At 32.0% G+C, this 14506-nt stretch overlaps 1 protein-coding gene across 1 annotated transcript in view; it reads left to right on the plus strand.

The window, feature by feature from the left end:
* Nucleotides 1–14506, plus strand: part of LOC126829329 (protein furry) — a 52949-nt gene that overhangs the window by 28657 nt on the left and 9786 nt on the right. The window contains exons 28-40 of the mRNA XM_050559123.2: nt 5059–5213; nt 5677–5957; nt 6563–6813; nt 7619–7750; nt 8337–8411; nt 8656–8852; nt 9397–9482; nt 10146–10311; nt 10766–10866; nt 11375–11554; nt 12168–12336; nt 13200–13410; nt 13854–13952. Of these exons, the coding sequence (XP_050415080.2) occupies nt 5059–5213; nt 5677–5957; nt 6563–6813; nt 7619–7750; nt 8337–8411; nt 8656–8852; nt 9397–9482; nt 10146–10311; nt 10766–10866; nt 11375–11554; nt 12168–12336; nt 13200–13410; nt 13854–13952 (2103 nt within the window). The remainder of the gene's footprint in view (nt 1–5058; nt 5214–5676; nt 5958–6562; nt 6814–7618; nt 7751–8336; nt 8412–8655; nt 8853–9396; nt 9483–10145; nt 10312–10765; nt 10867–11374; nt 11555–12167; nt 12337–13199; nt 13411–13853; nt 13953–14506) is intronic.

A 14506-nucleotide genomic window follows, 5' to 3' on the forward strand; every position in this document is an offset into this window, starting at 1 on the left:
CATCATCATTTGCAATTTTGGGACAATATCTTATTTTACCAGATTTGATTTGTGCTAAAATGTATTCAAATTTATTTAACTAAGAAACTTTTAACTAAGAAAATAAAAGCAACGAAGATACAATAGTTTTATAATGCCGCCCATTAAAAGTGTTTACCCAACACTTATAGGTGGTGCTGCCTTGTTTAAAATCATCTACTCATCACGTCTTTGTAAATTCTAAACAGAATTGAACCATTTTTTTGGACTAACATTCCTTTTAGAGATTCAATTTTCATAGTATTGTAGTTTGCAAGGGATTCGCAGTCCCTCAAAAGCCATTCAGGGAGTTTTAAGTTGGAAGAGAAAACAATATATTGAAATTTTACGCAAAATTGACGATAAGCAGCTTTAAGAGATGATATGATTACGGCTCTTGATTGGTTACGTACCAAATTGGCTCATTGTATTTATAAATAAAGTATAAAATATTTGAGTAGCTATATTTAACGTGGGTTATTTTATCTATCAGATGAAGCCACAGGTAAGATTAGTTGGCATGTAGTGGTTACAATCACCTTTATATTTACATATTGCTAGTTTGATAAAAAAAAACCGGCTTTTACTAATACCGTCAAACATGAAATTATTACTCGGATGCGCTTTAGATCAGAAGGTCTGTCATTGAGTCAAGTGGGATGGTTTCAATCCCAGCCTTGTACGTAACAAGAGTAGAGTCATCTGTCCAATCTCTTTCCTCCCATTGCTAAAAACCCCTACGCGCAAGTGAATTATTTAATTAAAATTGAACCGTGTTGGGCTTGAAATGACATAGTTTGTGTCAAGTGGATGTTAACCCCATCACACTCTCTTTCGCCAGAATTGCTTTTAGATTTTAATATGCTTTTACTCATGATGATAACAGAAAGCTCAAATTTATTGTTGTCCTGGAGTTGATTAACTTTAGTATGCTTTTACCAGTTGCTTTTAAATTTTACCAAGCCATGTTTTATGAAATAAGAAAGCTCTAGATTGGATTAATGTAAAAATTATAGCCCTTGATCAGAAATATAGATTGGTATAAACAAAAAGTAAATGTGATTATTTCTATGCAGCAGAGATCTATATAGGAGAGGAGTTGAATAGTTCATGCCTGTTATCCAATCCCATTCATTTACAATAGAATATCCTTGTTTACATCAATTGTGCAGTGAAAACCCCAGCTTATTCACAGCTTTAAATCTGTTAATTTGGTGTGAATAATAATTCCATGTTTATCAGTATTTAAATCAATATAAACTTTGAATCTGAAGGCTGCTGTATACACAAATCTTACATAAAGCTAAAGTCAGACTTTAACAATTTTAACCTCTTCTAGTTGTTTGTAAATTATGTTCAGTAAACATATAAAGACTTTTCTTTATGCTTTGCTTCAAAACTTACTGCTTATATTCAACTTAAAGTGGCGTACCTGGTTGTGATAAGTTCTAATATGTATGGATTTTTTTCCCCTTTTGGTTTGTGAACATTTATTCTGTTACAAAGTCCCATTGTCATAATTATTAGGAAAAATAGTTTGTTTTACAAATATATTACATGAGAACGCAGTGATGTAAAATTATGCATTTGTGATATTTTAGAAGTTCACCCACATTGTAAAATCTGTGATGCACCTTTGTATATAAATGGTGGTAACTTTTGTATATTTGTCTTGGTGACTTCTGAACAGATATACTTCATTTAAATATTAAAACATTAGAAATAGAATGCAGCAATGTACTAGTGAAATAAAGAAAGAAATAAAGTTTTAATATGATATACATCATTAAATATTAAAACATTAGAAATAGAATGCAGCAATGTACTAGTGAAATAAAGAAATAAATAAAGTTTTAATATGATATACATCATTAAATATTAAAACATTAGAAATAGAATGCAGCAATGTACTAGTGAAATAAAGAAAGAAATAAAGTTTTAATATGATATACATCATTAAATTTTAAAACATTAGAAATAGAATGTTCAACATTCAATGTAATTAAAGATAGAGATGAACATTTTTTTATTTACTAGATTAAATTTCCAATTTGTATAGTGATATAAAGAAAACAATGAACATTGTCGCCATTTGTAAAGACCAAAATGAACATTAGAAATAGAATGTCGCCCTTTTTTTAGCGAAATAAAGAAAAACAATATACATAAAAATAGAATATCGACCCTGTTTAGTTAAATAAAGAAATAAATATTATAGTGTAAATAGAATATCAACATTTTTTTAGTGAAATAAAAAAGAAATGAACATTAGAAATAGAATATCGACATTTTTTTAGTGAAATAAAGAAAAATAATGAAGATAAGAATAGAATATTGACCGTATTTTAGTTAAATATTATAGTGTTGATGCTAGTTATAGGTAGGAGTAGTGTATACATACAGCCTGAAGAAGGAAAGTAGTTACTATATAAACTAGCAATATGTTGTTGTTACAATCCCAGTTGACTTGTATCATGTTTAATATTTATTTCTTGTGGTGCTTCTCTATAGCGTTTCTTTCTTTCAGGAGGTTTCATTTTTTTTTTTTTTTTACCTGGTCCTTTATTGTTCTTTGTTCTGTTTCTTGGAAACTTTAGCTAAATGTGATTAATTAACTATGTCATTTGGGAAGTAAATTCATTGTCTGCAGCCTGCACCTAGTAGGACGTTAAATTTCCTTTCCTTTCTGCATCTAGATAATAAATATAAATAATAAAATCTTCAGAAAGCATAATTACAGATACATTATGTAAGATTTAGATAAAGAGCTAGCCATTCTTGCTATAATAGTGAAATAATAGATAATACAAAATGAATATATTGAAAATTTCATTCACATTATTTTATTACTGAGGAAGGACACCTTTAGTCCGAAAAGTTTATAATAAATTAGTTTATAATCTACCAGGAGTTCGACTATCTTCTCTGGTTATAGGGGTTGCCTTTCTACTTGTTTTATTTTGAGCGAAGATATTAGCCTTTGAAGGTTTGACAAGATGTGTGCACTGATTATAACCACCGTACTGGTTGTTTGAAGCTTAGCTTCGCTTCACCATTTTTAGATTAAATCATTAAATCGCTGAACCGTTCTAATCTACATAAAATCGGACCTATCCAATGACATTGAGACTTGATTATGATCTTAATAAATGTTCAATTAATAGTTTATATAACATATAAGGCCTAAAGAACGACCTGTAGAATTAGCTCTTGCATAATGCCTGTTTAAGTGAGATGAGTGCATAAAGCGCTCAATGATCAAATTTAAATCTTTTAGTTTTACCCCCACACCCTCTTTAAGAAAAACTGTAGATTGATAATATCAACACGATGTACACATTATGATCACAAAAGTATAATTTTAGTTGATATAAAAGTATAAATTAAGTTGACATACACTTTAAGATCACAAAAAGCAACTTTGTATATGAATGCAAAGGCTTAAAAGAACTTTTATGTATATATTCTGTGGATTAATTTGTTGAATTTTGATTTTCAAATGACATAGTTCAAATTGTAGTTTAAAGTTTCTGAGAAATTGGTCCCTTGATTTAAAAAAAAAAAGAAAAAACATCTTGAATAACCCATAATTATGTTTTAGAAACTGTTCCTTATTACAACTGCTTTTATCAAATTTTGTAACTTGAGTCAAAACCAATTGAATGTTATTATGTACAAAGGTTATTAAATAAACGTTCAACAACTGGGTTATTCAGTATGGAAAGTGCATCTAGTTAATATCCCTACCTATGAATTGTTATTATTTTTATAAATTTTGATTTGTGTTAACTTGATAATTGAAATAGACAAGCTTGTTTTCACAACAAAAAACCCACCCATTTACATGTAATTGTTGTAGTTGATCATCGTCTCCATCATCATCATCATTAGATCACAGATCATCATTTGAAACATGCTTTTGGAAACTAGGCTCCTACTTGATTGATTATTTAGAATTTAATTAAGAAAACAAAATCAAAATATCAATGGTGGATATTCTCGTGGCTTGGATTCAATCTAATCAATAAGATACTGGTGAAAATATTTTAGCAAAGGTTTGACCGTATTCCGTTATATTGTCTGATTGATGCTGTTGACAGATTTTCAATTCCATATATCTTTGTAAATATTGAATGGACTAGAACTGTTTTTAGACTGATATTCCTATTAAAAATTCAAATTTCACAATATTGTAGTTTCCAAGGGATTCTTCAGTCCCACAAATGACAATCCGAGACTTTAAACTAGAATAGAAAAATAAATATTGAAATTTTTACAACACATTTATATTCGTCAAAAAGAAAAAAAATCAATGGAAACCTCAAAAGAAATCTAGTTTTCAAAAACAATATTTTGTCCATCATTTTGCTTTGTTTAACAAATTATGTTGATTCTCATTGCCCCATCATTCATCCTTCATTTGTTCTTCATACCAGGTATATGAAATCATTTGACTTTATTTGGTACTTAATTCAAATCATCTTTTATTTATTAAAGAATAATCTAGGGATGATAAGAAAGCGCTATAATAGAGTTTTAAATAGTTAGTTGCCGATAAAAAAATATATTAATTGATATCTAGAAAAAGAATTAGTTATTTTGATTTAAAAGCATTGGAAATAATTATTTAAGCTACAAATTATTTATTGATAAATATATGGAGTACCATACTATTAAATGAAATTGTCAACATAATTTTTTATGTCACAATCAGTTAACTATGTGCTATAATGAAAATAAATATTTCTGTGTGTTATTCCATGTTTACTTTCCTCTAAAACATAATAAATTATTATCATTTCTAATTTTAATGGTTCTTGAAACAGTTATTCAGATACTGGATATATTCAATAGTTTAACTAGGATAACCAAATCATGCATTATGGATTGTTGATATCATTATTACTAGGTGACTCAATCAAGTTTCACAAAATATTTAATCTTTAATACATTATATTCTGTATTTTTAGGGGCTAGATATATTATTAGATTTTCACTGATTTAAAAGAACTTGACAGAGATGTCCTTCATACTTTTCAGATCTATGATTTAGCGAAGGAGACAGTATTTTTATTATTAGAGTTTAACTCGGACGTACAAAGTTTATTAGATTGGGTGATTGACAGATGTTATACAGGTTCTAACGAGGTAGCAGACGGATGTTTTAATGCTTTAGCTGCTGTTTTTCAAACTAGGTAAATATCGTAAACTTTTAACAACACTTAGTACCTGGATAGTGTAAAGAACACTATCAAGTTAATACTCTTCAAGATGTCGTCAAAATATAATAGCTGTCTTCTATAAATATGTGTAGCGGGGTTGGATGGCCGAATGGTTAGCGCGTGCGCATTGTATCATAAGATCTGTCATTGAGTCATTTGGCGTGTTTTCGATTCCCCAGTTGTAAGTGACGAGGAGTAGGATCGCCCGTCCAACCTTGTGTGTCCCAAAATGACCTAGTTTGTGTCAAGTGGACATTAAACTCTCTCTCTCTCTCTCTCTCTTTCTCTCTCTCTCTCTCTCTCTCTTTCTCTCTCTCTCTCTCTCTCTCTCTCTCTCAATATGTGTTATAGTTTATTAGGTAAATAGAGCCTTTCACATAGAATTAACTAGTTTCATTACCTAAATATTTAATGTTTGACAATTTTCATTTAACAGAGAATATCCATGTGATCATGTGGCCATGTTGAATTTAGCGGTACTAAATGTTGGCAATCCCAGAATTCAGACACACGAAACAGCACAAATGCTTCTGCATCTACTGGACACAAGATTCTTCCAAGAAATACCAATAGTTATGGAGAATGCTGAAGAACAAGCTCCGCCCTGTCTTCCTTTAAATGACATCCTATTGGCTGTATCGTACTGTCACTCACAGGTGTACCTATCAGAACAGTTGGCTAATATACATCCTGATCTTACACTTCCCATGATATCAGGTATGGATAACATTTTAATTGTTTTATTAATGTGAGATGAAACACAACCCCTGTAACCAGTATAAGTCAGATGAACTCCATAGGTGTGATCAAGAGTTTTATTAAACGTTTGGGATAAGAGGAGTCCTTCTTCAGTAATGATTAGGATATATATTGTTAGGGGAGCCATGGTGAGTATGGTGCTTGTCTGCTGGATAACTGACCAGGAGATCCAATTGTTGACTTAGAAATTTCCTCTGGATTTTCCAGGACATGGCATGGAATTTTGTCTAGACATTCAGATTATATGAAAAACGTAGGTTCACCTGTCTTCATTAGCCTTGTTGATGTAGAAAAGAAGAACAATAAAACCACATTTCATTTAAATATTGCGATGATTCACTGAACGTATGTCATTAATTTGGATCCTCATATATTTAACAAATACTGAAATTTATCAAATTGGATTCAAGTACAGAAGACGACAATACGGGCCTTAGCCTTAAATTAAAGAGGACTACCACTCCAGCTGTATTACAGCTGATAAGGCAAACACTCACACTCAGGATTACAAAAAGACAGCAGATAATTGTATTTTATCATGTCTATGTATGTTGTCATTTCAGAAATAACTCATCGATTTCAAACAGCTCGACCATCTGTTCGTCAAACTTTATTAAAATGTCTTTTACCATGGTTACACAATATGGAGTTGGTCGATCCATCGCTGCCACCATCCAATCCTTTATCCACGTTCCTGACACGTCTCCAAGACAACCAGACAGATAGTTTTATGACATCACTACGAGGTGATGGGTGGGGATCAACACAAGCTACAGAGATGGCCCTCAATAATATCTTCTTTCTCACTGCTAAAGTAAGTAGAACACAAGATGAAAAAAATGGGAGTCGATTTGAGATATTAACTGAAGTTTTGTGTGCATCATGAATTTCAGGCTCTGGTTTCAGAAAACATTCTCGGAAGAATTTACTCAAAATTATTCACCATATCTTAACTAAAATATAGCCCTTTATAAAACTTTTTTTGTTATAATAAAGTTCTGTGTTTCTGGATCAAAGATATTTCTCATGAACAGAGATTGAAAGTTGAGTAAATTCTTAACTTAAATCTGAAAATACTTTGTGAAACCGGGGCCAGGCTATCATTAATCATGTTCAGTTTTCATGTTTTACAGAATCCAAGCCAAAATTCTTAGGTGTTGATAAAAAAGGAAACAATATTTTTCTACATCCCCCACCACTCACCCCTTTTGTCTTGAACATAATCCTTGTTTGAGCATAAACATAAAATATATCGTTACATTTTGATTACTAGTGGCTCGGAAACTACTTCCAAACAGATTCCTGGTTTGATCTCTGTATTGGCAGGGAATGTCCTTAGAATAATCCATATAAACAGCTCAATTGTGCTATATTCGGATGGGACGAAAAACGAGCTCCAGTGTACAGATTGGCGTGCACATAAAAAAAACCCTTGGCAGTTCCAATTCGATATAAGATTAGGCCGTAGCGCTGCTGTCCAGGCAAAATTTCCCTCATAGCACACTGTCTGGCATACACCAGTCAGATCAGAACTTTGAACCCCATTTCATTTAATGTTTGTTATACAAATTCTGTGTTACTGGTATTTAATAATTCAGATTTTATACTTGTATTTTTAGTTTGGAGATGAACATCCATTCGAGATAGAATCACTGTGGTCATCCTTGTTAACATGGCCGAATAATCTGAAAGTCATTATACGTTATCTAGTGATAATAACTAATGTAGCAGCTTCAGATTTATTATTATATGTAAGTATCTTAAATATTATATAGTGCTTTTAAGTTTTTTTTGTGAGCCACTGGGAGCCACAGTGGCTTGGTAAGTATGGTGATGGCTTACTTACTTACACAAAGCCATTTGTCATTTTCCAGTCTGGTCTCAGTTGTGAACTTTGTAAGGAAAATCATCTAGTCATTAGGATGGGACAAAAACTCAAGGGACCATGTATACAATAGGCAAAATATTAAAGATTCCTTGACATTTGGAAATTGTAATAAGAAATGAAATGGGGTTTAACGTCCTACTGTTCTGCTCTGACTCAACCAATGAAGACAGGCATATGCCATACAGTGTATTATGAAGGAAATTTTGCCCGGACAGTGACGCTATGGCCTACTCTTATATCAAATTCCAACTGCCAATTCTATGGCAGCATTTCCCTGATAGTACACTGCATTTCTTTTCTTATTCAAAAACATTGTTCAAGCAATAGAACAAAAACATTTATTTTTTTCAAATATTTTTCTAGTATGTAAAGCATTCCTGGTGAGAAAATATTATTTTAACCAAGATAACAATAATGTAAAAATATGGAATCTGTTATATTTATTGCAGGTAAAGAGAGTTTTAAGTTACCTTGGTAGAGCTAAACCAGAAAAATTAGTTGATGAAATGATGAATGAACTACAGGTATGATAATTAATTTGTATATAAAAGTAAAAATCCCCCAAAGACTGTAATCAAATCCTAAAGTAGTTATGAAAATAAATAACTATCATTGCATCTTCATAGAGTGTTTAGTGATTTGCCTTAGAGCGAGCCCTGTGACGTGATGATTATCCAGTCCTAAATCTTAATGGGAAATAACTTTCTAGGTATTATGTTAGAGTATACGTTCAGATTGATTTTATTGTAAACATTGAATCTATTATAGAGTATAGAGACGTTAAACATGAGTATAGAGAGAACACAGACTCCACCCTATTATCGTTTATCTCCCATGAGAAAAATACCAACAACAAATAATACCACTGATGATGAGAAGATTGTCTGTCAAACAGCAGATCAGTTAGAAAAAGGGATACTCCATACTAAACGACATAGTACTAATGAAGATCTACCTAGTGATGGGTAATATTATCTAATTTTTTAAATTAATATTTTATAGAGAAAAACTTAAAGCAATGATCAGATTATTTGCAGCTTTTTTTTTGCTTTCAGTCGAAACTTGTTAATCAGCATATTTGGGTTCCAGTAAAAACATTCCGAATGAATGATCACAACCATTGTTTATAAGAGTTGTCCTCTTTTTTTCGTCAATTTAGTTAATGTCAATCTATAAAACAAAGAACCTTCAATCTCCAAAGACTGAAATCAATTGTTACTATTGGACATACTTACAGTGTGATATTTTTGCTGTCACCCCCTCAAAACATGGTTGAATAACAGACCAGGCCTCACTTTATAAGATTGAAAAAAAAAATATTGCAATATTTGATTTCATAAAACTAACAATTTCCTGATATTTTTCATTAAAATAGGAAATTTTATCATTATATTATCTGAATGATGTAAAAAAAATATTGTCATGGACTTTTACTTCATAACCACGAAAACACATCTACCGGTATACCACGCTTGTCATCTCTATCATATGTTTCCTTGTATTTTATAGTACAACAAGAACGAATTCAACAGCATCGTTAAGAAGTATAACAAGTACGGTCAGTTCTACTCAAGATCAAGTTACACTAACAACAGGTAGGCCTACAATAGTTTTATACAACCTGATCGATCATTGTTCTAGATACAGTGGGCTAAACCTAATGTCTTGTTCGGGATTGAATCCTAGAAGCATTTTGGTTGTACTTGTGGAAGTCACTGTCTTGGAAACATCATAGGCCCAAATGAAGATAAAATTGAGAAATGGCCGTCAATTTTCACACAGTCAATACGTCACCTTTTACTACTGAAATCTAGAATTATACAATTACCAACATCAGATGTGAATTGTTTCTCTAACCGTTTGATTTTAGTCATGAGAAATATAAGAATTGTTCTTAAATGAATTCTTCAAAGGTTTATATATCCTCTGGGTATATGTATCCATTTTAACTGTTGGAAGATTTTCCAGCCTGGTTTCTCCCTTTCACTGGTACAGGATGGAGGGCCTGGCAAGAAAAAGAATCTGGTCCTTCAAATGGAAGCATTAACAGTGGTCCTGGGTACAAATTGGTAATGCACGCTAATGATCCCTTGATAGTTGGAATTTGAAACAAGCTATAGCACTGCTGTCTTGGCAAAGTATTTCCATTATAGACATTTTGCAAAACATCAGATCATTAAACCCCATTTCATTTCATCATTGTATAGTTTACTCTTCCTACATTGTCTGAAATATTTGTTTATTATATTTAATTGTAGAAGAAGAAATACGTGGTCCGACTCCAACATTTACTAAACCAGGAGAACACCGACGTAGTGAATCTCCATTACCTTATCCTCTACCCATGCCAGCTTATGGTGGTTACTTCGCACCATTGAATCAATTTCTACCAGAAAATCTTCCTTCAACACCAGGTTTTCATAGGTATACTATTCTCTTCATAAAACTATTAAACATTTACATCAAATTACATCACTTAGTAGAGCCATATATGTTTCTCTTAAAAATCTAAAAGTGGCAGATTTTTAATCTACAATTTTGTGAAAAAGTAATATCTAAAAATAATATCAGTCCAAAATCAGTTAAATTCCATAAATGTTAAATTATTTATTTGAGTAAATATTAGTGGATTAAGCTGTGAACGATTAGATGCAGTGACTTTAAATGCGTTTTAGCTTTATAATTAATTTACAAAAGTTTGGATTATCTGCTATGTTGAAGGATATAATAAAGAAATCATATGTTTTAGAATAGTGTACTCTATTAAGAAAGAGTAGCTGAAAGAATGTTAAGGTAATACATGTGTACATCTGATGCAAATTGTTAACATAGATTTAAAATGGATTATTAAATATGTATTTTGTTATTTATATTTCAGAAGTAATATAGCTATAATGTTTTTATCTGATCTTGTATTAGATGGTCTAGAGATTGATTGGTCACCACATCTACCACTCATGTTACATGTTATATTCCTTGGTAAGTCAAACCTACCCGATTTCCAATCTACATCTCCCTTTATATTCCTTGGTAAGACATAACCACAATTTCTGCTACATGATATATTCACTGTTCTTCATAATTTTTGACACTACCACTTGACATTTCAGTATCCCCTTATCTAATTACAACAACAGAGGCATCCCAGGTGTTATGTCTTTCAGTACAACAATTACTTTCTACAAATTAAATCCAAAAATGATATTTACCTAATTACAAAGGCATCGGGCCAGTTGTTATTCCTTCTGTTATATTCGTATTCTTGAAAAGGAAAACACAACCATTCTCCATGTTAAAATTCCAATCACTTTATTACTCAAAAAGGCAGAAGAACTACATCATAAGGGAGACAACTTGTGTCTACTTAAACAGACGGTTTCAGACCACAATGGTATACAATATAAAACAATATGACACTTCCAGTACAACAATTACTTTCTAAAAATTAAACCCAAAAAATGATATTTCATTCTAATAACTTTTTCAGGTTTGGATCATAGTCGACCGTTGGTATATGAACATTGTAAGAAACTGTTATTGAATCTCCTACTATTAGCATCATCACATGACCATAGTGATATAGCCAGACTATTGTTGGAGAATCGTAGAAATCCAACAGATACAGTCAAAATAATATCAGAAGATAGAGATTCGGTTATATCTGTAGGTGAGTATTAAAACGACAATGTTTCCATACTCGTGAATCTGGTTAAAATATCGCAAATTTTTCTTGTATAAACAATATTTTATTTCATTTAAAATGGGATTGAGGAACAGGCTAGACCTATATTGACCTTTCTCCAATGTCAAGATACCAGAATATAGGTTAAATATAGAATGATAGACTATATACATGTACGTTTATTAAAAAAAAGCAAATAGGTCTGATCAAATACATCAACGCTAACCTAATGTGTGTTATCCCATTTTTGACAGATCAATCATATATGACTGTATCCAGACAATTTATTTCTAAAAACAACAGCTCAACAAAAACATTTTAGCAGCTTGCTTTGCTGTCAACCATTTAACTATTTACAGTAATTTTATCCTTCTCTTTATTCGTGGATTAAAATATTCAAAAATATTCAATTTCTGTTTATAATTTGAAAAGTATTGTATAATCTGAAACTGTATGATGATTAAACCACCTATTCAACTTAAAATCTTGTTTTTACTACTGAATTTTGGAATAAGTTATAATTTTATTACACAAGATAGGCTTCAGACAAATCTCTTTACAATAAGAATAATTTATTGGTTTTTTTTGTTCTTATCAGAAACCCCACCTCGAGAGGCGAACCTTCCACATCAAATTATAGCACGATCTACATTTAGTATAGATAGTAGCGCCACCATTACACCAGAAACAAGTACAATGGCTGATCCTGATAGTTTTAATACTGTAGAAGAAGTGGCTCAATGTATTCTAAATTTCATGGATAATAAGTAAGTCTTCTATTTATAGGGGGTTGGGTGGTCTAGTGGTGTAACGCATACCCTTTAGATAATAAGAACTGTCATTGAGTCAAGTGGTGTGGTTTCAATCCAACACTTGTACGTGTTCAGGAGTAGCCTTGCCTGCCAAACCCTGTGGGTTTACTCCAGGTCGTGTAGTTTCCTCCCACTGCTAAAGACCCCTGCGCACAAGTGAATTATTGAAATGACATAGTTTGTGTCTAGTGGACATTAAACCACATCTCTCTCTCTCTCTCTCTCTCTCTCTCTCTCTCTCTCTCTCTCTCTTCCATTTTGTTGTTTATTTTAAAAGTAAAATCTCTAATATTATATTTCAATTTGTCAGTCTCATTTGGCTTTGTGATAAAATACAACCATATTTTACACACATCATGTTCTACATGTGGTCAGTCTCTCCACTGCGAATCATTATCACCTGAACCTCATCGACAGAGGATCGAATCTAACTCTTTTACATACATCTACACTAAAACACATTTTGATCGAGTTTGCCCATACTGTAATACTTTCTCTTGAAATTACAGAAGCCACTGTGACTCAGTGTGTATTGTGTTGACACCCTAACCAAGAGGTCGCAGGTTAGATCCTGGTGCTGGTCAAAAAAATTCCTCAGGATTTTCCATCCTGATTCCGTCTTGTCAGTTGTTCTAGACGGAGCAATTGGCGAGTCGTTCAGATGGGACCCAAATCGAAAATCCCCTCAGTTTTCACCCTGTCTTTTCAAAAATGGATGAATTTATTGAAAACCTTATTATAACCAACCTGTACTCAAAGTTATTGGACTTGTTATGAATTTGTAATAATTGTTGAATTTGTTTTATTATTTTTTCCAGGAGAGGTCGTCCATTGTGGAGTTGTGATGACATCACACCAAAGATGTTGAATACTCAAAGTGCAACTCATTTAGAATATTTCCTGAAATGTGTTGTTCGTTGTTTTAAAGAGATTTATCCATTAGCCTTAGTTGAACAACGTTGGTCCCAGACGGCATTACAGCTAGCTTTATCTTGTTCATCTAGACATTATGCTGGTAGATCATTTCAGGTAGAAGAGATGTCTTTCAAATCTTTCAATTAATTAAACGATTCCTACAAAAATCAGTAAAGTTAACCATAATATTTAATTGCATAGACTAATTGGTGTAGGTGATAATTTGGTGAATATCTTGACTGAGTTCGATGATGATTTTTTTGCTTAGGTTAAGGAGAGATAAACAATCTAATTTGACAATGCTATGGAACATGATAACTGTGCTTATAATTGAGTGGGGGTTTTGTATTGTTTCATTACCATGACTAAGTTCGATAATAAGCATTTTCTGGTCAGTAAAAATAGTAAGTGCAGGAGGACCGCACTACACACAAAACAAAATCAACAAGACAAACCTGCGGACAAGACAAAATACATGGACATAGCAAGAAATAAACAACAAATATTAAGTACCGGTAATTTGATTGCTCAGTGCTTTATATATATTGTTTATTCAGATTTTACGAGCTTTAAGAATTCGTCCCTCCACGCAGATGTTGTCTGATATTCTATCACGTCTGGTTGAAACTGTTGCTGAACAAGGTGAAGATATGCAGGTATGTCATAACCTTATTATGCTGAATGTTAAAACACATGTATGACACAGGTCCATGATAAGCTATAGCCATTAAAACTAACTAGTGCTTGAGCTACAACCGAAATTAAAAAAGTAATCAAAAAAAATTTTTTATTTAAGAAGCATCTGAAACTAAAGAAATCAAGCAATTTTAGAGGCCTCTGAAACTTTACAAAAAGAAACTACAAAATCAAACAGTCTTTATCTAAGAGGCCTATAAAACTGCAAAATCATAAATCTTTATTTATTTAAAAGTGTAATTATAGTAACTAACATGACAAGCAATACAGATGTGAAACTGGATATTAATACTGATGTGAACTGATTTGAATTTTCAAAGCACTCGCATAATGACAAACAACTCTGTGTAAGAAACCACATTATAATAGTAAGTGCAGGGGAATTGCACCACACACAATTACACAAAAGAATCTACGGACAAGCCACAATACGCAAAAAAATGTTTATATCAGATTAAGTGCATGGATCCGGGGGCTAGCCGTCAATGTAGTAGTTTTATCTTTGTAGAATAAA

This window comes from Patella vulgata, chromosome 8 (assembly GCF_932274485.2).
Source record: "Patella vulgata chromosome 8, xgPatVulg1.2, whole genome shotgun sequence".
Classification (NCBI taxonomy): domain Eukaryota; kingdom Metazoa; phylum Mollusca; class Gastropoda; family Patellidae; genus Patella; species Patella vulgata.